The sequence below is a fragment of the Bos javanicus genome, chromosome 22, assembly GCF_032452875.1.
Source record: "Bos javanicus breed banteng chromosome 22, ARS-OSU_banteng_1.0, whole genome shotgun sequence".
Lineage (NCBI taxonomy): Eukaryota > Metazoa > Chordata > Mammalia > Artiodactyla > Bovidae > Bos > Bos javanicus.
Window position 1 is genome coordinate 21,677,134 of NC_083889.1, and position 24,558 is coordinate 21,701,691.

Genomic DNA, 24,558 nt, shown 5'->3' on the forward strand with positions numbered 1-24,558 from the left:
CGTGTGGATGAGTGAGATTTCAAGGTGAGTCCAAACACAACCACCATTGGACTGCAACTGCATGAACGAACTTGAGCAAGAAACACCTTGCTGAGCCCAGTAACCTCCAGAACAGTCAAAGAATAAAATAATCTCTGTTGTCATTTCTTAGGCAGTCACAAGTGACCGGAACGTCTTAAGTCTCTTAATCTTCATATCAGCCCCATGACGTAGGTGTTACTATTACATGATTTTTACAAGTTAGGAAATTGGAGAAATTAAGTAACTTCCCTAAGGTTATGCATTTCTAAGCTGCGGAGCCACGATCGGGCGCTGGCTTGAGATCACACTCTGCACCATGGCACCAAGCTCCTCTGAAGGATTTGTGATTCTATAACCATGGTCCATGTGTCATCTGTGAGGAAACCACCTGAGGCGCTTGTTCAAAGGAAGATGTTGATATTACGGAGCGTGTTTAAACGTTTAACATCATCTAATCCTCACTACTCTCCCTCTTAACAAAAGAAGAGCACGTCTCTTTGTAGGTACTAAGTAAACAGAGTAGAATCTAGCTAGAATTTGGTAACACTTTTATTTTCATTTGGCTCATTTGATAGAAAACTCCTCTCTCAGTTACGATTACACTTGTTTACCTACTGATTCAAGAGGCCAAAATCCCAAGATGATGGGGAAAAAAATAGGAGCTGTTACACTCTTATTCTAAGCATCCTCTTCTAACACTGATTTATTCCTTCCTAATAAGTGACAAGGGACTTCTTGAAAAAGAGATTTGAAAATCCATGAACAACCTCTGAAGACCATGACTTTGTTGGGAGTATTTTTGGGTCCCGAGGAGCTTTGCTCTCCTGGCCCAACACACACATCTGCATTTGACTACCCACTCATCACACTGATATCCCCGTGGGGCCAACCCCGGATTTTTCCCTGGCTCAAGGAAGCCCTTCAGTGTGGGGAGCCGCCTCAGGCCGGGTTACGGGTCGCTTCCATCAGCGCTGGGCATTACCTGCAGTCTCTCGATGATGTTCCGGTAGTCCCTGGAAGCGGCCAGGACAGAGTCTCTGCGGGCAGCATTGCGGGCCGTCAGCCGCCAATTCATGGCGGTTTTCTGCACGAGGTTGTGGGACTTGAGGAAGAGGTTGTTGACCTGACTGTCCAAGTCCACGGGAATGGCAATGGCCCGGCTCTTGGCTGCACAGGAGAGATGGAGCTTGTGAGCCCACAGCTCTGATGAGAGACCCCCAGAAATGCAAACTGCCCCCCTCATCCCACAGGCAGGCGTGTCCATGCCCACAACGTTAGCGTGGATATGCAGTTCAGCTGAACCTCACTATCTGTTAGGTCGGGTTTTCCAATGTGAATTCTGAGACCAGCTACTGTGAGGAAAATTACATGCTACGAGGTCATACAGTTCAGGTAGGTCCAATGGGCTTCTTCAATGAATGGCTTCTTAGGGGCTCAGATATATCGATACATTTTAAGAATTATCAAGACAGGGAACTCATCTAACCAGTAAACTGCTTTTTGAAAAATTTTCTGGTTTTGTATTCTTTCAACCATCTACAAAGTGCTGTTTTAAGCCAAACATAGTACAAAAGACAACATCTAGTATGACATAAGCTATGCTGTCCAGACAAGCTGTTGTTTTCCTTTTAACCTGCTTCAAAAAAAAAAGGGCAACTCTGGTCTCATCACGAGAAAACCAGTCAAATCCACAAAGGGGGAACATTCTACAGATACTTGACTAGGACATCTGAGGATGGTCAAGGCCACAGAAAATAAGGAAGGTCTGGACCCACTCCAGTATTCTTGCCTGGAGAATCCCATGGACAGGGGAGCCTGGCAGGCTACAGTCCATGGGGTTGCAGAGTCAGACATGACCGAGCATGCACACATGAGAAATTGTCGCAGACCAGAGACAACTAAACGCTATGTGGTGGCCTACATGTTACTGTGAACAGAAAAAGGGCATTAGTGGGAAAAGGGCTGAAAACCAAGTCTGGACGTTTAGTTCATAGCAATAGGCCAATCTGAGTTTCTTAGTTTTGACAAACATAGCTGGTAATGTAAGATGCAGACATCAGGGGAAACTGGCTGAAGGGTATATGGGAACTCTGTGTTATCCTGGCAGTGTTCTTAAAAGTCTAAATTTATTGCCAAATAAAAAGTTAATTTAAAAATTAAGTTAGATAACCAGACGAACAAGCCTTCTTTCTATCTGGGAGATCCAATAACGTTAAAAAAAAAAAAAAAACAGTAAGACAATTCTTGCCTGTCTTCAAAGCTCCATGCCAGCAGAAGCACAAAAGTGCTGGCTGGGGTTCATGGGCTGTGCAGTTTTCATGGTCCACTGTCTCACAAACACCAACGCTCCTTGCCTTTTCTCATCACTGCCAAGACTGTTAAAACATTTCCTCTCTCTGATGATCACTGAGCTAGCGAACTCAGCAACTTGCCCCACTTTTAACCAACAACCTCAAGAGGCACCATCATATATGGGCAGAATTCAGGGTGATCAGAGCCCTATTTTATCACATCATGAACCTATAATAATGTACACCCTTTCAAAAGCTTAATCTTTTATTGTGAAATTGTGCCACGTAAATAATAAAAAGACACGAGTGCTTGCCATACACATAAAAAGGGAATTAGGCAGGGAAGACTGCGATCGGGCAACAAGCCCAATGGAACACAACTGCTCAACAGCACTAAGAGCCCTACTCGTCTTCTCTGGGGTCTCCAGGGAGCTAAAGAGCTACTAGAGGCAGATAACCCTTCTCGATTTAGGAAGGAAGTCTTTCCCTTTTCATAGTATTTATGGGGAGGGTGTGGAAGAGTGCAACAGATCAGAGACCGACAAAATCAGGATGAAGTAATGGTCATAACTTCCTTTCAAAGCTGCCGACAAGGGGCGATGGGGAGCAGGAGGGGAGGGGGCAGGGGATGGAGAAGCTTTATCACCGAGAGGCAGGAGGAAGCAGGCCGCCATCTCTGACAAAGGGTGTTCCCCGGGGGTGGACATGCGCTTTGCATGAAAAGAAAGTTCCCATATGGTCAACTATGTTTACCGGATTCAACAGATGACTTTCTCGAACGAGGGTCTTCCCAGCCCCCTGGACGCACTTGAGCACGCTGGAACTCGCCAAGACCTGCCTAACATTTAACCACGCAATCTGGCTTTTCAAAGCCTACCTTTCTTTGGCACTTGCTGGCTCTGAACTTTGGGGGGTGCTAGCTTGGAGAGATGAAAGGGAGGTTTAAGAATCAAGAAGATCGTGGTTCCAGCTCTGGGTCTGCAGCCTCTGGTGTGAGGGAGCTCTGCAGAGCTATGGAGCTGGTGCTCTGTCCAGGGTGGCCTTGATCACTGCTGGATGGCCTGTTTCCATGTGGAATCCAAACCGAGGTGGAGTCTTACCTACATCAGAGAGCACCCGGATGCAGCTCTCCACCGAGGCCTTCTGGCTTGGCATGAGCCAGTTGCAGTGGTAAACCCGGAACACACCTTGCAGAAGCTGCACAAAGACGGGCTGGCGAGTCTGCAAGAAAGAGGACAAGGAGGAGGCCATGTGAAGACATTTATTTGTGAGTGGCTGAGACACTGGTCAGAAGCAGACACTGCCCGGAACCACAGGTTCACAGACCCTTAGGCACGAGTGGGAGGGGGTGGCCAGTGATGAACAGGATTCCAGAAGTGGCCGAGCCAACGGAGACCAAGTCAGAGGTGTTTTGAGGCAATGCACAAACTCGATGCTAAGTCTGACCACTGGACGGAGCAGTGGAATCACAGCCTCAACGCTGGTGTTCTTGTCTCGTAACCAAGTGGCTGTGTGATTGTAGGCAAGTCACTTTACTTCTCTGACCTTTAACTTCATGCAATATATAATATACAAAGACTGAGGCTGACAAACTCCCGGAGTTCTTTTCAGATGTTATATGAGTAGAACCGTATTTTTTAATCAGCCTTGATAAACTGGTAAATGGATCTCACCTAGAATACTCCTGTTTATTTCAGGCAGTGTCTCCAATGATAAAAGGAGAATATGGTTCTCATGGTGACTATGCAAAAGTGTTCATCTGCCACAGGTGAGTGCTTACAAGTTAACTGCAGAGGAAGATCTATCCCTTTCCCTGATAGTATAAATTTGTACTCATTTTAAAAGAAGTCAAACAAGGACTTTAGCAATCTGACACTGACTTCCTGAAGGCATCTGCAAACTGTAATTTTGGCCTCCATCTGAAGCTATCTGCATCGGGGTAGCTTTAGACCTGCATGGTAAAGGTCACCGTGGACGGTACACTACTCCACTGGTCTGCAATTTGTAGGAGGATGTACTTGCCTATCCCCTCTGAAACACAGGAGGACTTAATATAACAAAGAAAAAAGTACTGAAAATATACTACAAAAGTTTCTTAGATGAAAGGAAAACAAGTGTAAAGTGCTAGGGGCAAAGGAAGATCAATGTAAGAAATTAAAATGGGTTATGAGATCGTGTATATGTGGAATCTAAAAAAAAATGATACAACTGAATTTATGTACAAAACATAAGTAGACTCACAGACATAGAAAACACACTTGCAGTTACCAAAGGGGAGAGGGATAAATTAGGTGTTTGGGATTAAAATATACATGCTGCTGCTAAGTCACTTCAGTTGTGTCCGACTCTGTGTGACCTCATAGACAGCAGCCCCCCAGGCTCCCCCGTCCCTGGGATTCTCCAGGCAAGAACACTGGAGTGGGTTGCCATTGCCTTCTCCAATGCATGAAAGTGAAAAGTGCAAGTGAAGTCGCTCAGTCGTATCCGACCGACCCCATGGACTGCAGCCTACCGGGCTCCTCTGTCCATGGAATTCTCCAGGCAAGAGTACTGGAGTGGGGTGCCATTGCCTTCTCCCAATATGCATGGGAAAAGGCAATATATATGTAAACAGATAACCAGCAAGGACTTAGTGTATAGCCCAGGGAAATATACTCAATATCTTATAGTAACCTACAATGGAAAAGAACCTGAAAAAGAATAGACAGTGTATATGGATAACTGAATCACTTTGCTGTACGTCTGAATCAAATGATCAAATATACTCCAATATAAAATAAAAGTGAAATTAAAAAAAAAAACAAAACAGAAGCAGCAAAAAAATGCCTGCTCTGCTGAGGGGACAGCACAGTATTCCTGAGGGAATGTCCAGTCTTGGTGATCTGGGCTGGTGTCACATCCTTGGAGACGGGGCAGCCTTGGGTCTCAAGGCTGGACTGTCCTGGGGAAGCTGGCGAGGAAGTGGCGGCAAGTGAACCCACCCCTCAAAGACCAGTAGTGGTGCCCGGTTCTCCCCATCTCCAGATCCAGGTAGGCCCACCTATAGTCAAACAAAGCTTAGTGTAGTACCCAAAGGAAGTCAGATCCCTTGGACTGGACGAGTTCGGAACAGTCCCCCAGTCTCCAGGTGGGGTTGCCACCTCCAGACTCCATCCTTAGAGTCACCCTACCCATGGAAGACAGAACCCTCAGAAAAGCGGTGTTGCAAGGGTTGGGATTTGTCTAGGAGGCGAAAAATATGGGGAAGGGAGTAAGGAGACATAAGCTCCTGTGTCTAATTTACAAGCCACAAACCTGACTCTTACTAAGGCTCTGCTTGCCCAAGAAAGCCCAGTTGGGCATGAAGAAATGCTGCCGCCTCGTGGCCGTTTCTCATAACAACAACTTTTAAACGTGTGCCGATGGGCACGAAAAGACACAAGGCCTGTTGGGGACGAAGAAATGCTGCCGCCTTGTGGCCATTTCTCGTAACAACTTTAAAAGGAGTGCGGATGAGCACTGAATATTCAAGCCCTGTGGGAAAGCCTGGTGGGCTGCCGTCTATGGGGTCGCACAGAGTCGGACACGACTGAAGCGACTTAGCAGCAGCAGCGAGGCTATAAATGATATCTGACCTCAAGAAATACCTTGGTGTAGGTCATCAAAAAATAATTTTAAAAAACGGCAGAATTTTCCAGAACCCTATTTCAAGAGGTAAATCTCACACTGTTTAAAGAAAAATAAAAACACATGAAAAGATGCTCAACTTCACTAATTATTAAGAGAAATGGAAATCAAATCACATTGAGGTATCACCCCACACCACTCAGAATGGTCATCCTCAAAAAGTCTTCAAAGAATAGATGCTGGACAAGGCGTGGAGAAAATTATGCCCTCCTATGCTGTTCGACAGAACAGAAATTGGTATAGCTACTACAAGGAACAACATGGGGAATCCTAAAAAAACAGAGCTACCAAATGATCCAGCAATCCCACTACTAGGCATGTATCCAAAGACAACCTTAACTCAAAAAGACACAAGCACCCCAACTTTCACTACAATCCTATTTACAATAGTCAGGACAAGGAACCAACCAAAATATTCAGTTACAGGTGAATAGACACAGGAGGTGTGGTCCATACGGACAATGGAATATGACTCAGGCATTAAAAAAACACACAATGAAATAATGCCATCTGCAGCAACGTGGATGAACCTAGAGATGATAATACTAACAAGAGACAGAAAGACAAATATCATAAAATACCACTTAGAGATGGAATCTAAGAATTGACTCATATGAACCACTTGACAAAACAAACAGATTCAAAGACTTTTAAAAAATCTGATAGCTGCCAGAGATAAAGGTAGGGGGTGAGGGATAAATCAGAAGGTTGGCATGTTAATATGCCATGCCATATGCACAGTAATAGAAACATATTTTAATAAAATAGACATCAACAAGGACCTACTATATATCACAGAGAACTCCACTCCACTTAGCGCTCTAACATAAATAAGTGAAGAGTCTAAAAAGCAGATATGTGGATATATACAAGTGAATCACATTCAACAAACACCAACACAGCAATGTATATAAACTACCCTCGAGGGCACCTTCCCAACCCAGGGACTGAACCCCATGTCTTATGTCTCCAGTGTCTGCAGGTGGGCTCTTCACCACTAGTGCCACCTGGGAAGCCCATAAAAACGACACAGCAAAGGATACAGTCAAACTAAAGTCAAATAAAACTTCAGTCAAATAAAAAGAAAGAAACGCCTATCACATCCCTGGAAAGAAAGAAATGGTGGAACATCTCTGCAGCCTGAGCAGGCTAGGGTCACGAGGCCGGACTGTGCTGGGGCTGAGGGAGGTGGGGAGGATGTACCAGCCAAGAGACTCCCTTGGACCTGAAGTGCCTGGGCCCCCCAGCATGGACCCACCATCCCCAGATCCAGGCTGGCCCTCTTAGACCTAAGTCAAACCCAGTGCCTGCAAAGGATGGTGGACCTGCTGGGCAGGAAGACCTCTGCAAACTCACCTGGTCCCCAGGATCCTGGTGGTGGGGCTCCCACTTCCAGCCTTCTTCCTTTGGGCCGCCCCACCTACCTGCCATCTACCTACAGCACCCTCAGCACGGCACTTCTGCAGGGCTTGGGATTTCTTTGGGGGTGGTGGGCAAGGGTAAGTGGGGAAAGATAATGAGATATTAAGCCTTTAGGTGTGTGTCCGGGCAATTTCCACTCTAATTTACAACCCAGAAACATGACTTTCTCTAAGGCTCTGGTTACCCAAGTTACATCAGTGGGGAATGAAGTGCTGCCGCCTTCCCACAACTACAACTTGAAAACCCTTCAATCTGGGCACTTAGGAACCCTGCCCTCAAGAAATGCTCTATGGGAAGTAATTGAAGATGAATTCAAAACAGGGCCGACTCTCAGAAGCCAATTTCAAGCGCTAAATTATCCTCAAATTCTTAAAAAGAAAACTCCCATGAAAACACGCTCAGCATCCCTAATGATTCACTTCAGTTCAGTTCAGTCACTCAGTTGTGTCCAACTCTTTGCGACCCCATGAATCGCAGCACGCCAGGCCTCCTTGTCCATCACAATCTCCTGGAGTTCATTCAAACTCACGTCCATTGAGTTGGTGATGCCATCCAGCCATCTCATCCTCTGTCGTCTCCTTCTCCTCCTGCCCCCCGTCTCTCCCAGCATCAGAGTCTTTTCCAATGAGTCAACTCTTTGCATGAGGTGGCCAAAGTACTGGAGTTTCAGCTTCAGCATCATTCCTTCCAAAGAAATCCCAGGGCTGATCTCCTTCAGAATGGACTGGTTGGATCTCCTTGCAGTCCAAGGGACTCTCAAGAGTCTTCTCCAACACCACAGTTCAAAAGCATCAATTCTTCGGTGCTCAGCTTTCTTCATAGTCCAACTCTCATATCCATACATGACCACTGGAAAAACCATAGCCTTGACTAGATGGACCTTTGCTGGGAAAGTAATGTCTCTACTTTTCAATATGCTATCTAGGTTGGTCATAACTTTCCTTCCAAGGAGTAAGGGTCTTTTAATTTCATGGCTTCAGTCACCATCTGCAGTGATTTTGAAGCCCCCAAAAATAAAGTCTGACACTATTTCCACTGTTTCCCCATTTATTTCCCATGAAGTGATGGGACCGGATGCCATGATCTTCATTTTCTGAATGTTGAGCTTTAAGTCAGCTTTTGCACTCTCCTCTTTCACTTTCATCAAGAGGCTTTTTAGTTCCTCTTCACTTTCTAATTGCACTCATCTCACGTGCTAGTAAAGTAATGCTCAAAATTCTCCAAGTCAGGCTTCAGCAATACGTGAACCGTGAACTTCCAGATGTTCAAGCTGGTTTTAGAAAAGGCAGAGGAACCAGAGATCAAATTGCCAACATCTGCTGGATCATTGGAAAAGCAAGATAGTTCCAGAAAAACATCTATTTCTGCTTTATTGACTATGCCAAAGCCTTTGACTGTGTGGATCACAATAAACTGTGGAAAATTCTTCAAGAGATGGGAATACCAGACCACCTGACCTGCCTCTTGAGAAATTTGTATGCAGGTCAGGAAGCAACAGTTAGAACTGGACATGGAACGACAGACAGGTTCCAAATAGGAAAAGGAGTACATCAAGGCTGTATATTGTCACCCTGCTTATTTAACTTCTATGCAGAGTACATCATGAGAAACGCTGGGCTGGAAGAAGCACAAGCTGGAATCAAGATTACCGGGAGAAATATCAATAACCTCAGATATGCAGATGACACCACCCTAATGATTCAGTTCCGTTCAGTTCAGTTGCTCAGTCGTGTCCGACTCTTTGCAACCCCATGAATCGCAGCATGCCAGGCCTCCCTGTCCATCACCAATTCCCGGAGTTCACTCAGACTCACGTCCATTAAGTCAGTGATGCCATCCAGCCATCTCATCCTCTGTCGTCCCCTTCTCCTCCTGACCCTAATCCCTCCCAGCATCAGAGTGTTTTCCAATGAGTAAAGTCTTCGCATGAAGTGGCCAAAGTACTGGAGTTTCAGCTTTAGCATCATTCCTTCCAAAGAAATCCCAGGGCTGATCTCCTTCAGAATGGACTGGTTGGATTTCCTTGTAGTCAAATGCAAATCAAAACGATGAGGAGGTTATTCCCAAGCAGTAGTCATTAAAAAGTCTACACAGAATAAATGCTAGAGAGGGCCTGAAGAAAAGGGAACTTACTACGCTGTTGGTGGAAATATATAATGGTAACAATCACTATGGGGAACAGTATAGAAATCCCTTCAAAAAAAAAAAAATACGGCTCCCATGAGATTCCAAGATTTCACTCCTGGGTGGGCATGTCTTCAGAGAAAACCATCCTTCCAAAAGACACAAGCACCCCAACAATGTTTGTGGCACTATTTACAACAGCCAAGGCATGGGCACACGGAAATGACCACCCACAGATGAATGGATGAGGATATGCTACACGAACCCAATGGATCAAGACTCAGCAGGAAACAGGAGAAAATCACGCCATTTGCAGCAACAAGAATGGACTGTGAGATAATCACACCAGGTCCAGTAAGTCAGACAGAGCAAGACAGACATCAGGTGTCACTTATACATCACATTTAAAAACTGATCACAGTGAACCAATGTTCCAATCAAAACGAGGCTCACAGACAGGAAACTTAGAGTTAATGAGGGGGAAGCTGGGCAAGGGGTAAGGAGAAATTAGGAGGTTGGGATTAACATAAACACAATGATATTCATAAAATTGATGGTCAAGGTGGACCTGCTGGAAGCACAGGGAACTCTACTCAGCACTCTGTAATAACCTACGTGGGAGAAGAATCCAAAAAAGAAGAGCTGAGTGTAAGTGAATCAAGTTGCTGCAGAACTCAAACACACGCAACACAGCGTACCAACTGTACTACAATAGAAACAATAAAAATCAATGAAAGTAAGTCCTGCTCTGAACCCATCAAACCTCAGTGAGCCGGGCTGGTGTCACATCCCTCGAGCCTGAGCAGGCTTGGGTCCCAAGGCTGGACCGTGCTTGGGCTGAGGGAGCTGGGGAGGATGTACCAGCTGATGAGGCCGCCTCGGACCTGTAGTTCTTGGTCCCCTCTGATGGAGTGTGAGACGGGGACTCAATGGCCTAACTTAAAGGAAGAAGAATCCTTCAACTAAATGAATTCAATTGAGCCAACATTTATTGAGCATCTGCTCTGTTCCCATCTGGCACTTGAATAAACAAAAGATGAGTCAATCAGCCAGAGCAACTGATTCCTAATTTCCTATTCTAATGGCCAATCTGGGGGCACCAGCTCACACAACCTCTTGGGCTGATGAACATGGCTGCCCAGCACTTTCTGCCTGAGATTCTCCCCTGTTTAGTTCTCAAGGCTCTGTTTTGCTCATGAATTCCACCCTGAGGGCAAGATAACCCCTTAATCTCCCTCTGGCCTGTTGTATAATTTGTCCTTAATTATCTGTGCTCTGCCCAGGTCCTTTCTAGTCTACCTCTTCTTTTTCCTGCCAAGATGTGCACCAGCAAGCATTTATACTTGGACTTCAGAGTTCCCTTCTCCTGAGTCTACGCAATTCATTTGCTCACTCATCAAATGAGCACCTCCCAGGGGCCAGGCATGGTGCTCAGGATAGAACAGCATCTGAGACACGTCTCTGCCCCCCTCACCCCACTCCCTTGTAGCTTGCAGTCTAGCAGGACACAGTACCAGCTGCCAGTTGTTAAGCAACTCCTGTGTACCAGGCATTGTGCTAGCTATTCATAAACATTAATTCTCCCAGTCATCCACAGGTCACACTGGGTCATCATCCCAGTCATACTATAACCCTATTTAACATGTAAGAAAAGGGTTCTGAAGCTCTGAGATCTCCCCAAGTTCACAGAACTGGGAAGGACTGGAACCCAAATCTGTCCTGCTTTAAAAGCCTCCAAAGATTTAAAAAAAAAACAAAAAAACTTTACTTATTTATGGCTGTGCTGGTTTCCTGTCACTGCCTGAGCTTTCTCTAGCTGCAGCAGGTGGGGTTGCTCTCTAGGCGTGTTGCACAGGTTTCTCATTGTGGTGGCTTCTCTTGTTGCGGAGTGCAGGCTCCAGGGTGTACGGGCTTCACAGCTGCAGCTCCCAGGCTCAGCAGTTGTGGTGCGAGGCTTAGTCGCTCCGCGGCATGTGGAATCTTCCCCGAGCAGAGATGGAACTCACGTCTACTGCATTGGCAGGTAGATTCTCTACCGCAGTGCCACCCGGGAAGCTCCAAAAGGCTTCAAAGTTCTGTCGTTCCTCCCAGAACCCACATTTCCAGCCGCCCCTTGGACATTTCACTGGTGCCTTAAATGCAGCAAAACTCCAAGTCCACCATTTTCCTCCCTCAGAAACACAGGCTAAAGAAAGGAAGGGAAGATACAAAACATGGGAGGAAGGAAGGACGAAGGTACAAATCTAGCTGAGGAAACAAGACGCAGGCTTTTCAGCAAATAAGACAGGTGAGGACAGCTTCGGAAACAGTATTGCTTCAAAATAATTATTCTAGAAATCCAGTTTGGACTATGTATTTTAATTATACTTGGATAACTGGGGCCTCGCTCTGGACGTGAAAGGTTGAAGTTGATTTCTCTGGCCCCCACTGCCTAATAATTGGGTTAAACGTGGTTTCAGAGCAAAGGCAATGGAAGGAGAGAACAGGGACCAAGACCAAACACACTGAACACAAATTCCTGTCTCAGGTCAGTTCAGTCGCTCAGTCGTGTCCGACTCTTCGCGGCCCCATGAATCGCAGCATGCCAGGCCTCCCTGTCCGTCACCAACTCCCGAAGTTCACCCAAACTCATGTGCATCGAGTCTGTGATGCCATCCAGCCATCTCATCCTCTGTCGTCCCCTTCTCCTCCTGCCCCCAATCCCTCCCAGCATCGGGGTCTTTTCCAATGAGTCAACTCTTTGCATGAGGTGGCCAAAGTATTGGAGTTTCAATGGTTTCCAATTACTTTGACTGGCTGAGCTTGACATTTGCTTTTGCAACACTGTTTCACAGTCTCTAGGAGAATGGGAATTGCCTCACAGCAATGGTCACTTTTAATTACAAGAGAAGCAAGTTCATCCTGATTAACCAAAGCAGTTGGCTCTGAGTAGAATGGCTCTTGGCAAGGCGCACATTTTGGCCTCTAACAACTCACGTGCTTGGGATCTAGCAAGTTCTTATTCCCCAATGACACAAAAACCATCCACAGGTATTCTAAAGGTGGCATTCTTACTTAATGACACTTTAGAGATAACTGAAGGCTAGCAAAGAAGCTAAATTAAATAGCAGGTTACCAACAATTCCTAACAAAACATATCTCACTAAAAATTCCAGAATTCAAGTTTTAGAGTCAGACAGATCTGGGTTGAAATCATGGTTTTGCAATTAGCAGTGGTGACCATGGTTGAGGATGGTAATTTAATCCCCTGAGCCTCAATCTGTTCACCTGAAAAATGGGGATAATACCACGAGTACTAAGTTAATATGAACTCCTCTGCATGAGTAACAGAATAGCGGTTTCTAATAAATGTTCCAGTGATATCATACTGACCATGAATCACTCTCCTCTTGGAGAATTTACCTTAATTAAGGTTATCTGTCTACAATTCAACCAGCCTGGGCCACGCATCAACCCCAGGACACCCTCCATCTATATGCATGACAAGGATGGTTACTGCTGCTCTTCTGGCCACTGGAGACCAAGTCCTGTTTTCATCCTGCAGGCTGTGTACACGGACCCGCCGTAAGACTCCCACAGCCAATGACCCAGACCTCAGTTACAGAAAGAAGAGTGACTTTTCCAAGAATAATGAAAACATCTCCCAGGTCCAGGGATTCACATGTTTGAAACTCCTAAGTACACTGACCATCAGCCTGCAGGGCTGCTGCACAACTCCAGGGGGCACCAGTGATCAGCACATGCTGGGGCTGGTGGGAGGTGGTAGCCACAGTATCAAGGCTCAAGGACGTCTCATTCCTGCTGGCCACGTAACCCCTTCTGATGAACTGTAGGCACACATGTGGGCTTATAATGGAGACTCCCAGACATGTTTAATTAAGTGTTGGACTTTCCTACTGGTCCAGTGGTGAAGAACCTGCCTGCCGATGCAGGGGATATGGGTTCCATCCCAGGTCTGCAAAGATCCCTCGTGCCACACAGTCACTAAGCCTGTGCACCGCAACTACTGAGCCTGTCTGTGCCCTAGAGCCCAGGAGCCGTACCCACTGAGCCCACGCACGCACCTACTGAAGCCCCCTCACCATGAAAAGCCCGAGCACAGCAACTAAAGAAAGCCCATGTGTAACAACACAGACCCAGTGTGGCCAAAAGAAAAAAAAATACATAATTTTCTTAAAAAGTGTTAACATGCTACCACTCATTTGAAAGCTGCTTGTCTTTCTAAGGTTGGAGGTAAGGAATCAACAAGATTAAAGAGGGGGAAAAAAGAAGGCATTTTCAGGAAAAAAAATCAATAGCCACAGAACCATCTGATACAGAAAAACATTCTCAGCTACTTCATTATCCACGCAATTCCTGTAAAAACCATCCTCCACGAAGAGAGAAGCATCTGTTATTAATGCTTCACGGAGGGCTGGCTCATCCGCAGCCGCTCACTCCAGAATCAGCACCAAGTCCGTCTGCCGAGGATCTCCTGGGAGTTACCTGCATCTCTGTTCGTACTTCTTACCTGCAGAGTTGTACTCTGGTCTGAGAAGGGAGAACTGAAGAACGTGGTGACGATGCTCATGACGATTTCGGTGACGTACTTCTCCAGAATCGAGTCTGCGTGTTTCCTGTCGCTCGTGTTATTACAGGCCTGGAGGACAAGTCAACGCTTTAGACCTTGTACCAAACCCCGCAAGTTCCTTGTAAAACTAAGAAATCGATGACTATTTCTGCTAATTACCCTTAACAAAGGAAAGGCAAAAGCCTGCAAGTCAGTATTCCTCCTCCTAAGAGAGAACAATTAGGGACTTCCCTGGTGGCCCAGGGGTTAAGACTCCATGGTTCCAATGCAGGCGGCATGGGTTTGATCCCTGTAAGATTCAGCATGCCATGTGTGGTGCAACCAAAAAATAAAAATAAATGAATAAATAAAAGAGAACAATGATAAAAAAAAAAAGAATCATGGTAAAAGAGAAACAGATGAGCTTGGATATCATGGTGAAGAATTATAAAACATTAAAGTTGGCATGGGACCTACAAGGCCATCACTTCCTAATTCCTACCAACTTGTGGCCAGTCTAAAGCCCCCAAAGGCATTACAGGCTTAATACCTACCATTGCCTCTAGGTACCCTAAAAGTAAACTGTTTAAGTCATTCTTCTCTAGGTCATACGTAACTAATGCATATCATCAAGATACTTAATCAAGTATTACCACTGAGTCCACTGGGCATGATATTCTCCAAACCTACAACACTCCTTTCCATTCAGTGAAAACTCTACTGAGCCACAGGACTGCTGAAAAGAGTGGGCTGTGACTCAGAATAACTGTCTGTGTAAGTTTGGGGGTGAAGGGAGACTTCAGGTTTCACCTGGACTTTAGATAATTTTGCTGCTTAGAATACAATTACACATTTAGAAGAACAGGTTCAAGAAATTCAATTTTTTTTTTTTTTTTTTTTGACTACAACACGCAGCTTGTGGGATTTCACTTCCCCAACCAAGGACTGAGCCTGGGCCCCTGGCAGTGACAGCGAGAACTCTAACCACTGGACGACCGGGGAATTCTCCCCAAATATTTAACACCCATTTTATTACCAAACTCATTAGCCCTCTAATTGGAGATATAAAATCAGATATATAATTTTGAAAATTATGAAGGGTAAAACCATCAAATTTTATTAACTGTCATGTTCTAAGTCCAGTGATGAGCAGTGGGTAGACACATTCAAAAGTGAAGTCAGCAATGAATTTTAAAGCATTTTTAAACAACTTATGGCAGGGATAAGCCAAGTTAAGGGCTGGTGGCTGTTTTTATAAATGAAGTTTTACTGGAACCCAGCCATGCCCATCTGTTTACATACCACTGTGGTCACTCTCACGCTACCAGAGCAGAGCTGAGTAGCTGTGACAGAGACCACACGGCCCACAAAGCCAAACATGTTTACTATCTGGGGCTTCACAGAAAACTTTGTTGAGTCCTGATTTAAAGAATCAAAGCAGGATTTCCATTTCAAGCCAAACCCCTAGATTTATGGGATTAAAAGACGAGGAAGAGCTTGAGATGAAAATATATACATATTTAAATTATATATATATATGTATATCAACCCTGAATACTCATTGGAAGGACTGATGCTGAAGCTGAAGCTCCAGTATTTTGGTTACTTGATGCGATTTGCCAACTCAATGGAAAAGTCCCTAATGCTGGGAAAGATCAAGGGCAGAAGGAGAAGAGGGTGTCAGAGGATGAGATGCCTGGATGGCATCACTGATGCAATGGATATGAACTTGGGCAAACTTCGGGAGATGCTGAGGGACAGGGAGGCCTGGCGTGCTGCAGTCTATGGAGTCGCAGTCAGACATGACTGGGCTGCTGAACAACAATATATATTTGTGATGCCAACACTAGGGTATTATTAAACACAGTCCTTAGAAGGAAATTAAGTTCTTGTAGGTTCCTTGTTTTATACTGGTAATTGTAGTCAGGAGAAAATGCCACATTCTATGATTCTACAATGCACTTTTTTTTTTCCTTTTTAGCATCACAATGTTTCTGAAATTGGGATTCATTTCACAATTGTTCTGTGAAGGACTGAGTTACTTTCCCCCAACCTGACCACCACACAACTCCTATTAAATCCATGATGTGTCTTGTGAGGGTATAGTCCCACGGCTTTCAAACATGTATTAACGTCACTGCAAAACCAAATCAAGACTTCTGAAGCCATCCCGAAGGCTGGGTCAGGAAAGCAATAGGTGGGAAAGTGATGTGATTTGAAGGATCCTTGACACCAGATCTTAGGAGATAAATGCTCACACTCAGGAAGGTGTCCTTCGAGGAGAGACTTATTGTCAAAAAAGACAAAACTTTATATATCTGATTTTAATATGTCCCAGATTATCATTCCCAAATCAATCCATAAAGGATGAAATGAAAACCAAAATGACCTACCCTCCCTGAAGCTTGATGAATAAAATCTATTCTCAAGCTAGGAGTAAAAGATCAAAAGAAATAAGACGCGGTAAAAGAGCCAGGTATCTCCTTGTGCCACCAACTAGCAAGTTGCAATGACGTGACTGTCATCCCTACGTCTGCACAGGGAGACGCAGACCCACACAGACCCCTTCCCCTGTCTCCGTAGTTCCAGAAAGCCTTACCCTGCAGATGTCGACGAGGAAATTCTCAAACAATTTCCACATGTGATTGCTGGTATAAATCTCCTTCATTTCCACTTCCGTATCCACATAGCAGTGATTCAGGAAGTTAATGTAGGCAATTTTAACCTGAAAAAGAGAAACAGATTTTTCTGTAAAAATCAACTTATTCATAGGACATGTGGGACTGACTAGTTCCCTCAAATTAACAATGACAAGGACAGACCAAGATGGCCATTCCATTTTCTCTCGGCCACTGAATCTCTATGGCTTTCTGATGGTCAAAATTCACCAAGACGACATCTGAAAACAAAGCTTTTGGAAGAGAAGATGTTCCTGACTTCCAGGTGAAGAATGCAACAGAACACTGGGACCACAGAAGAGGGCCAGGTTTGACTACATTAAAGTTAAGAATTTCTACTCATGAAATGGCTCTGTTACAAGAGTTAAATGACACAATTGGAGAGAAGCTGTTTGCAATGCATATCTCCACAAGGAATTCTTACAGATCTCTACGTGTAAGATGGAAAAAAGGGGCAAAAAATGTGATCTGATATTTACTTAAAGGAATAGTAAATATCAAAAACAATATATGGAAAGGGGCTGAATCTCATTTAGTAATCAAGAAGGCAGAAATTAAAATCACTATGAGGTATCACTATACAGCCTCCAGACTGAAAAATAATAAATAATAAAGGGCATAACAACAATAAGAGCTGGCAGGATTTGGAGGATTTGGAGTGATAAGAGCTCTGTGGTGTGGGGCCGCTGAGGTCAAACTGCTGGAAGGCACTTCACACTGTCAAGTCAAAAGAAATGCACCTTGCATGACACAGCACTTCTAAGTGTTCACCCTGCCAAAATGCAAGAACTTTTCCAAAAAGTAGTCTAAAAACAGTATATATTTAATACATACTACATAATCTACGCTGTGCTGTGCTCAGTCGCTCAGTCGTGTCTGATTTGTTGCAACCCCATAAACTGTAGCCATCAGGCTCCTCTGTCCATGGGATTCTCCAGGCAAGAATACTGAGGTGGGTTGCCGTGCCCTTCTCCAGGGGATCTTTCCAAACCCAGAGATTGGACCCAGGTCTCCTGCATTGCAGGTGGATTTTTTACCGTCTGAGCTACCAGGGAAGCCCAAGAACACTGGAGTGGGGAGCCTCTCCCTTCTCCAGGGGATCTTCCCAACCCAGGAATCGAACCGCGGTCTCCTGCATTGCAGGCTGGTTCTTTACCACCTGAGCTACCAAGGAAGCTGAAAATATGCGCACGCGCTCTCTCTCTCTCTCTCTCTCTCTCCACACACACACACACACACACACATATATATAAATGCATATGTATATATACTAATAATATAAACTAATACTATATATTTTAAAACATGAACAAAAATATATATTGCATGATCCATTTTTTTTTGTTACTAGTTAATGTATATGAATAGGGAAAACAAAAGCTGAAAGGATTTACTAAAAACCTAACAGGTATTTATTATGGGTGGTAAAATTGTAGATTACTTTCCATTTCTTACTGGTTACCTGCTGTTCCTGAATATTTTAAAGCTGTCATTCATAATTTTTGCATCGCAAGTTTTTGTTTTAAAGAATAAACCTATTAAGTTTTACACTGGTGTGAACTGTCTCCCTAGCCACCGTTCATCTCATTTCTGAGAGGTCCGTTCAGCTCAACGCTCCTGTTTCAACAGGTGAAATGACTGCAGCAGTTTCCTGTTCTTTCTCAAGGAGACAAAAAGAAAGATTTACTTCCCCTGTCATCCCTCTCACACAAAATCAAGGCTCAAGAGGATGCTGTTTTGGCCACTGGAAGTCTCACAGCTAAGTGAGCCGTGGGTGTCAAAGCTGTGAGGTCCCACCTGGGTCAGCTCCCATCCAGCCACACCCCCCCGCCCCACACCATGTGGAGAGTCAGAGCCCACCCACCCTGGGGACACAGTCGCTCACCTCGGGGATGCAGTCCTCGTGGGTCACCACGCGGACAATGTCATCCAGCGGGAGCAGGGAGTTGCATTTGATCTCCGTGTAGACGTTCTTGCCCTCCGTGCACACGGCCAAGAGCTCCACCAGATGGATGTGGTACATGAGGGGGCTGTTCTCGTCCATCCGGTCCCGCTCGGACCTCATCATCTGAATCAGGGTCTGGAAAGAGGCCCTGTCGTTGTAGAACACGAGGACATCCTCTCCTGAATTAACCAGCTGTGATCAGTGAGAGAGCGAGACTTGTTTATAGCACAAGCTTGCTGGGATGGGGGAAGCATTAAAAAAGAAATCTATTCACACAGAAAGAGAGGTTCTGTCAGCATTTACCTTCCAAATCCAGCTGCATTTATATTACTGAACTCATCTACACTTCATTCATTTTTATTACTAAACAACTAAAAAATTCAGCAGCAGCATTTTCATTCAGATATAAAAATATCACAGCAGTCCTAAACATTATTAGGGGAAGAGAAAGTCTACATACCAGCATTCATGTATCAAGCAAAATGTAGATTTCAAGCCTGCCCTTGTATTTCCCCTAATTATTGGGCTATGATTTTTTTTTTCTTTTTAAAAATGTTCCCATCTCCTTTCACGCTTTGTATTTTTGTTTCAGCTCTTTCATACACTGCCTTATTTCTTCACAATCACAAATAATCCAATTCTAAGTAAGATACACCTTCCTTTCAGCACTCAAAGAGTCAAGGCATTCCTATTCATAAAACTTGTCTGCTGGGGACTGGGGGTTCTCATTAATCTACTTAAGAATTAAGTGTTGAAATTGTTCAGCACTGCATGAAATATGGAAGATCCAAAAAGGGCTGACACAGAAGTCAAAATAAATACGGTCAATATTATTCACTTAATAACAGCTAACCTTTATGAACTCTGAGAATGTTCCCACAATAGCTTACAATACCAACTGGAGCAGCCATTCCAATAAATGGTAGCTATCACTGTCATCTTTATCTCATTTAACTAGCCTGTGAGTTTCTCAATCCTGAATCACGCAGCCTGGGACATGGACCAGAAGACATGTGTATCCCAGGTCAAGCCAACACTTTTAACGACACTATACCATCTTTCACTGAACTCATATATGTAGATAAGACCACAACTCCAGGTGTTAGCTGGATTTACTTGAGATTCCATTTATTTTTTAAAGATGGAAAGATGACAGCAAGCACCTACAGAAGCTGAAGTCCCGAGGGTGACAGAGGACCCTCCTGGGACAGACGGCATCCATGGGCACTGACGTCTGACAGAGACCCAAGGGGGACTTTGCCCTGATTCTACTGACCAGCTTCTCGTAAAGCATCAACCAACAATATTCCCAGCTAGTTAATTAGGTGGATAATTTTTTTAAGTTACAGAATTCACAAGAAGAACTTCTTTGGCTCAAAGGATTCTATCCACATTTAACCTCAATTCAATGTATTTTGGTTCAATTTTCTTGGGCTGTTTTACTCTCTCAGAAGAATCCTAGCCAACGATCCTTAAAATAGATTTATTGCTATGAAAAAGTAGATTGGATTCTTGGCTGTTTCTACAGTTTAAGCTCACACACACACTTGTGCGTGCACACACATACATTATTTTTTTTTTTAATGGCCCCTGGACACGGTGCCAGGTTATACAAATAAAATTAAATAATTTGTAAGTCCCTGAGAACATCGGATGAAGGTATTTAGAAATACATAGCTGTCACCTCGGCCATGACCATGTCTTGGCACTTCTTGATGAATTTCCCTTCAGCCTTGACAATCGTCTGCAGGAACTTGATGTACTGGACATTTCGACCGTGAGTCTCGATGCAGTGAACAAAGTGCTGGACGACCCGCTCGTTGATCTCGCTGCACAGTTGGAAGTTGTTCATGAAGATGTGCTGCATCGTGACGGCTTCCAGGATCTGACACGAGAGCAAGGGCACAGAGACAGGATCAAAGGAAGGGCGAGGCGAGAAAGAGTCTATCCCAACACAGGCAGGGGCATTCAGCCCCGCGAGAGCATCTTTCTCCATCCTCGCTTCTGTAGGGTGTTCCTGTTAACTCAGCTTTTCCAATCATGTGTAATAAAACCACAGGACAGTAAACACATCATTAGTTTTCTGCTGAATGAATTTCAGAGGGAAGCTCAGCACCCAGACCAAGAAACAAAATAGACCCCTTTATGTCCCGCTCTCTCCAAGTTTAACAATTATTTTGGCTTCCACAACCACAGATTAGTTTTGCCCAGTCTTGAACCTCAAGCATCCTCTTCTACCTGCCTTTTGTTCAAATTGCAATCGTGTCATCCGTGTTGTTGTGTTACTAGCTTGTTGACTATCACTGCTACACACATTCCGTCGCATGAATATACCACGTGCATTTATCTGTTGATGGGCATTCGGGGGAGTGACTTAGCAATTAAACCCCTACCACCACCACCGGTCTTAAGCGTAAGGAGTGACACAATTCTTATGACATGTGTGATGAACAGGGTCCCTCTGAACATTCTTCTAAATGTCTTCTGATAAATGAAATGTATGCATTTCTGTTGGCTTTATACCCAGGAATAATGTTGGGTTGCAGAGTTCAAATACATTTGGCTTTGGAAGATACTCCCAAACAGCTTTGAAACAAATTAACAATTTACATTCTACATTACAGCTACTCCATAGTGTTGCCAATACTGAGTAGTGTCAGTTTTTTAATTTCATAATTTGTTGTAAGTAACTTCCTCAATTTTAATTTCTCTGATGCTGAACCATGTTGAGGGCTTTGTGATGGCTGTTGGCCATTTGGATAATCTCTACGGCAGAGCGTCCCATTTTAAAGTTTTTAGCTCATTTGAAAGAGTGGGCTGTGATCTTCCTCACGGACCTTCTGGAGTTTGTTGCTTCTACTGGGAGTGAAGTTGCTCCTGGACTTGAACACTGAGTGTTTTCTCTCACTGGGGCTTGTCTTCGCTTACTCTTTACAGTGTCATTTGACAAATAGAAGTTCTTGATTTTTTTTTTAAAGATTTTTTTATCTTGGACCATTTAAAAAGTCTGTATCGAATTTGTTACAATTTTGCGTCTGTTGTTCATCTATTGGTTTTTTGGCCAAGAGGCATGTGGATGGGATCACAGCTTCCTGACCAGGGACCAAACCCACACCCCCTGCACTGGAAGGCGAAGGCTTAATCACTGGACCACCAGGGAAGTTCTGCATTGATTTTTTTTTAAAGTCTGATTTATTGATATTTTCCTGCATGACTAGTGCTCTTTGCATTCATTGTGAGAAAAGTTCCCTTCCATAAGGTCATGAGGATATTTTCAGGTTTTCCTTCAGGAGCTTCATTTTCTACTTTTTATCCAGACTTACAGAGTTATTAGGTTTAATGACTGGTGTGAGGTAAGGGGCTTTAACCTTTTCATCTTTTGCCTTTTCATTAACATGAAAAGGATGGAAGATGACTCTACAATGCAGCAGTTCTTTCTCTGGAAAGCTCCAGCAGTATGGATGAGTACTTAGGTGTGTTTGTGTGTGTGCATGTGAGTGTGTGTTAATGTACAAGGCTGTCCTTTGCAGTACTGCTCATGAGCCAAAAATCAGACACTGCTGAACTGTCCATTAATAAGGAAATGGTTTCAAAAAAGTTACAGCCATTCTGCCCATGTGCGCTCAGTTGCTTCAGTCGTGTCCAACTCTTTGTGACCCCATGGGCTGTAGCCCACCAGGCTCCTCTGTCCATGGGATTCTCCAGGCAAGAATACCGGAGTGGATTACCATTTCCTCCTTTAGGGGATCTTCCCAACACAGGGATCAAACCCGTATCTCCTGCACTGCAGGCAGATTCTTTTACCGCGGAGCCACCGGGGAAGTATTCAGCCATGAAAATCAATGAGAACAATTTATATATCTCTGACTTACAAAGATACCCAAGATGTGTAAGTGAAAAAGGCAAAATACAAAAACAATGTGTACAGTGTACCACCATTTTCCTATAAAAAAAGCATAACACGTATGTAACATATTAAAAACATATGTAATTAAAATGTAACACAATTATGTTTTACACGGACACATTATGTTTTGTGTAAACATAGAAAACTTGATGCACGACCTCAGGAGGATGTGGCTGGACAGTGAGAATTGGTACTTTGCTACAGCTGGAGTTTGATGTAATGAGGAATGCTACTAAGAGAAAATACATTTATCTTGCATCTACCACCGCTTCCTCCCTCCTTCTACCTTTTTTTCCCATAAAGTATTTACGTCCTCCTGAGAGCTGATCAAAATGTTCCCCATCAGAATGAAGGTTGCATCATAACAAGTCCCAGCGGCCACAACAGCAAAAGAACAAGCTGTTCTCTTCTCTTCCTGCTTCCACCCCCTGCGGTCCTCCTCCCAGCACAGAGTCCCAGACAGGCCTCCAGTCTTACCCCTGGGTTTAGAAACAGGTTTATATGTTTGTGGAGCAGAGCCTGATTCTGCTGGTTGCCAGCGCAGAAATTCTGAAGAAACTCATGAGCCAGCCTCATTATCTCCTGCATCTTGGTGTCTTCAGCCTGTGAGGGAGAAGACAGATGAAAAACAGGTTGAAGACCCGGCTAGGCCTTTGGCAAGGGAAGGTCAGATAGAGAAAGCAGCGATCTCTAGGCCAGGATTCCATGATGCCCCCATCCCCTCGACTCATGTGGGGCTCTGGGGGTGCTTCAAGGGGCTGGCTGTATAAAAACATTGGGGGGTGCTGCACCGCTGACTCTTGCAGAGAAATCAGAAATTTGTCTATGCTTCATGGAGGAAAATGAATTCTCTCCCACTAGCCTTGGGCAGTCAAATGAAATGATTTTATCAGGGAAAAAGGACATAGAGAATGAAAGCTAAGAGGAACTCTCTGAGATCTCACTGTCTAGCAATTGCTGAAATTTCTAAACGTCCTACTTCTGAAAATACGGATGGACAGCAGAGCAGGGGCCAACTTCATCACTGGCTATAAGCACATCTCCCAGCTCTCAGGCACACATTTTCAAGTTGCCTTAACCTATGGACACCCTAAATTCTGGCAGCAGTTAACACAGCAAAGTGGAACTCTAGATTCTAAGTTGGGGCAGATGTACCTGTCTTGACTCCTTTCCCCATCACCTGACACATGATTTAACCTAAGACTTAGCTTTCCTACTTACACAGTCAGGATAATGTGTGTCTCAGGCATTTCCCATGGCTGATTAGGAGATTCTCATGTCATATATCAAAAACACATACTCAGTAAGCAACCAGGATACACTTTACAGCATGGGCAAGTATAGCTATCATCTTGCAATAACTTTTAATGCAATATAATCTGAAAAGATACCAAATCCTTTTGCTGTACACCTGAAACTAATATTGTAAATCAACTACACTTCAAAAAAATACACTCAATGTTTGTAAAGAGTTAGATGCCTATGTTAATCCTAAAGGAAATCAACCCTGAATACTCATTGGAAGGACTGATACTGAAACTGAAGCTCCAATACTTTGGCCACTTGATGTGAAGAACTGACTCAATGGAAAAGATCCTAATGCTGGGAAAGACTGAAGGCGAGAGGAGACAGAGAACCAGATGATAGGATGGCATCACTGACTCAACAGACATGAGTTTGAGCAACCTCTGGGAAATGCTGATGGACAGGGAAGCCTGGTGTGCTGCAGTTCATGGAGTCGCAAAGAGTCAGACAGGACTGAGCAACTGAACGACAAAGAGGCCCATGACAGGACAATTATATAGAACCTCCTGGGACTTCCCTGGGGGTCCAACAGCTAAAACTCGAAGGTCCCAATGCAGGGGGCCCAGGTGTGACCCTGGTCAGGGAACTAGATCCCACATGCAGCAACTAAAGAACCCGCATGCTGCTACGAAGATTGAAGATCCCACATG

General features: G+C 44.4%; 1 protein-coding gene across 7 annotated transcripts in view; it reads right to left on the bottom strand.

Annotated features, from left to right (window-relative positions):
- The window catches only part of ITPR1 (inositol 1,4,5-trisphosphate receptor type 1), a 352,886-nt gene that overhangs the window by 134,852 nt on the left and 193,476 nt on the right, over positions 1 to 24,558 (bottom strand). For all 7 annotated transcript variants that reach the window (XM_061396358.1, XM_061396356.1, XM_061396353.1 and 4 more), the window contains 7 exons: positions 23,081 to 23,206; positions 20,381 to 20,581; positions 18,637 to 18,888; positions 16,673 to 16,798; positions 14,035 to 14,163; positions 3,413 to 3,533; positions 1,004 to 1,188 (listed from right to left, as the gene is read on the bottom strand). In XM_061396358.1, coding sequence (XP_061252342.1) covers positions 1,004 to 1,188; positions 3,413 to 3,533; positions 14,035 to 14,163; positions 16,673 to 16,798; positions 18,637 to 18,888; positions 20,381 to 20,581; positions 23,081 to 23,206 — 1,140 coding nt within the window. The remainder of the gene's footprint in view (positions 1 to 1,003; positions 1,189 to 3,412; positions 3,534 to 14,034; positions 14,164 to 16,672; positions 16,799 to 18,636; positions 18,889 to 20,380; positions 20,582 to 23,080; positions 23,207 to 24,558) is intronic.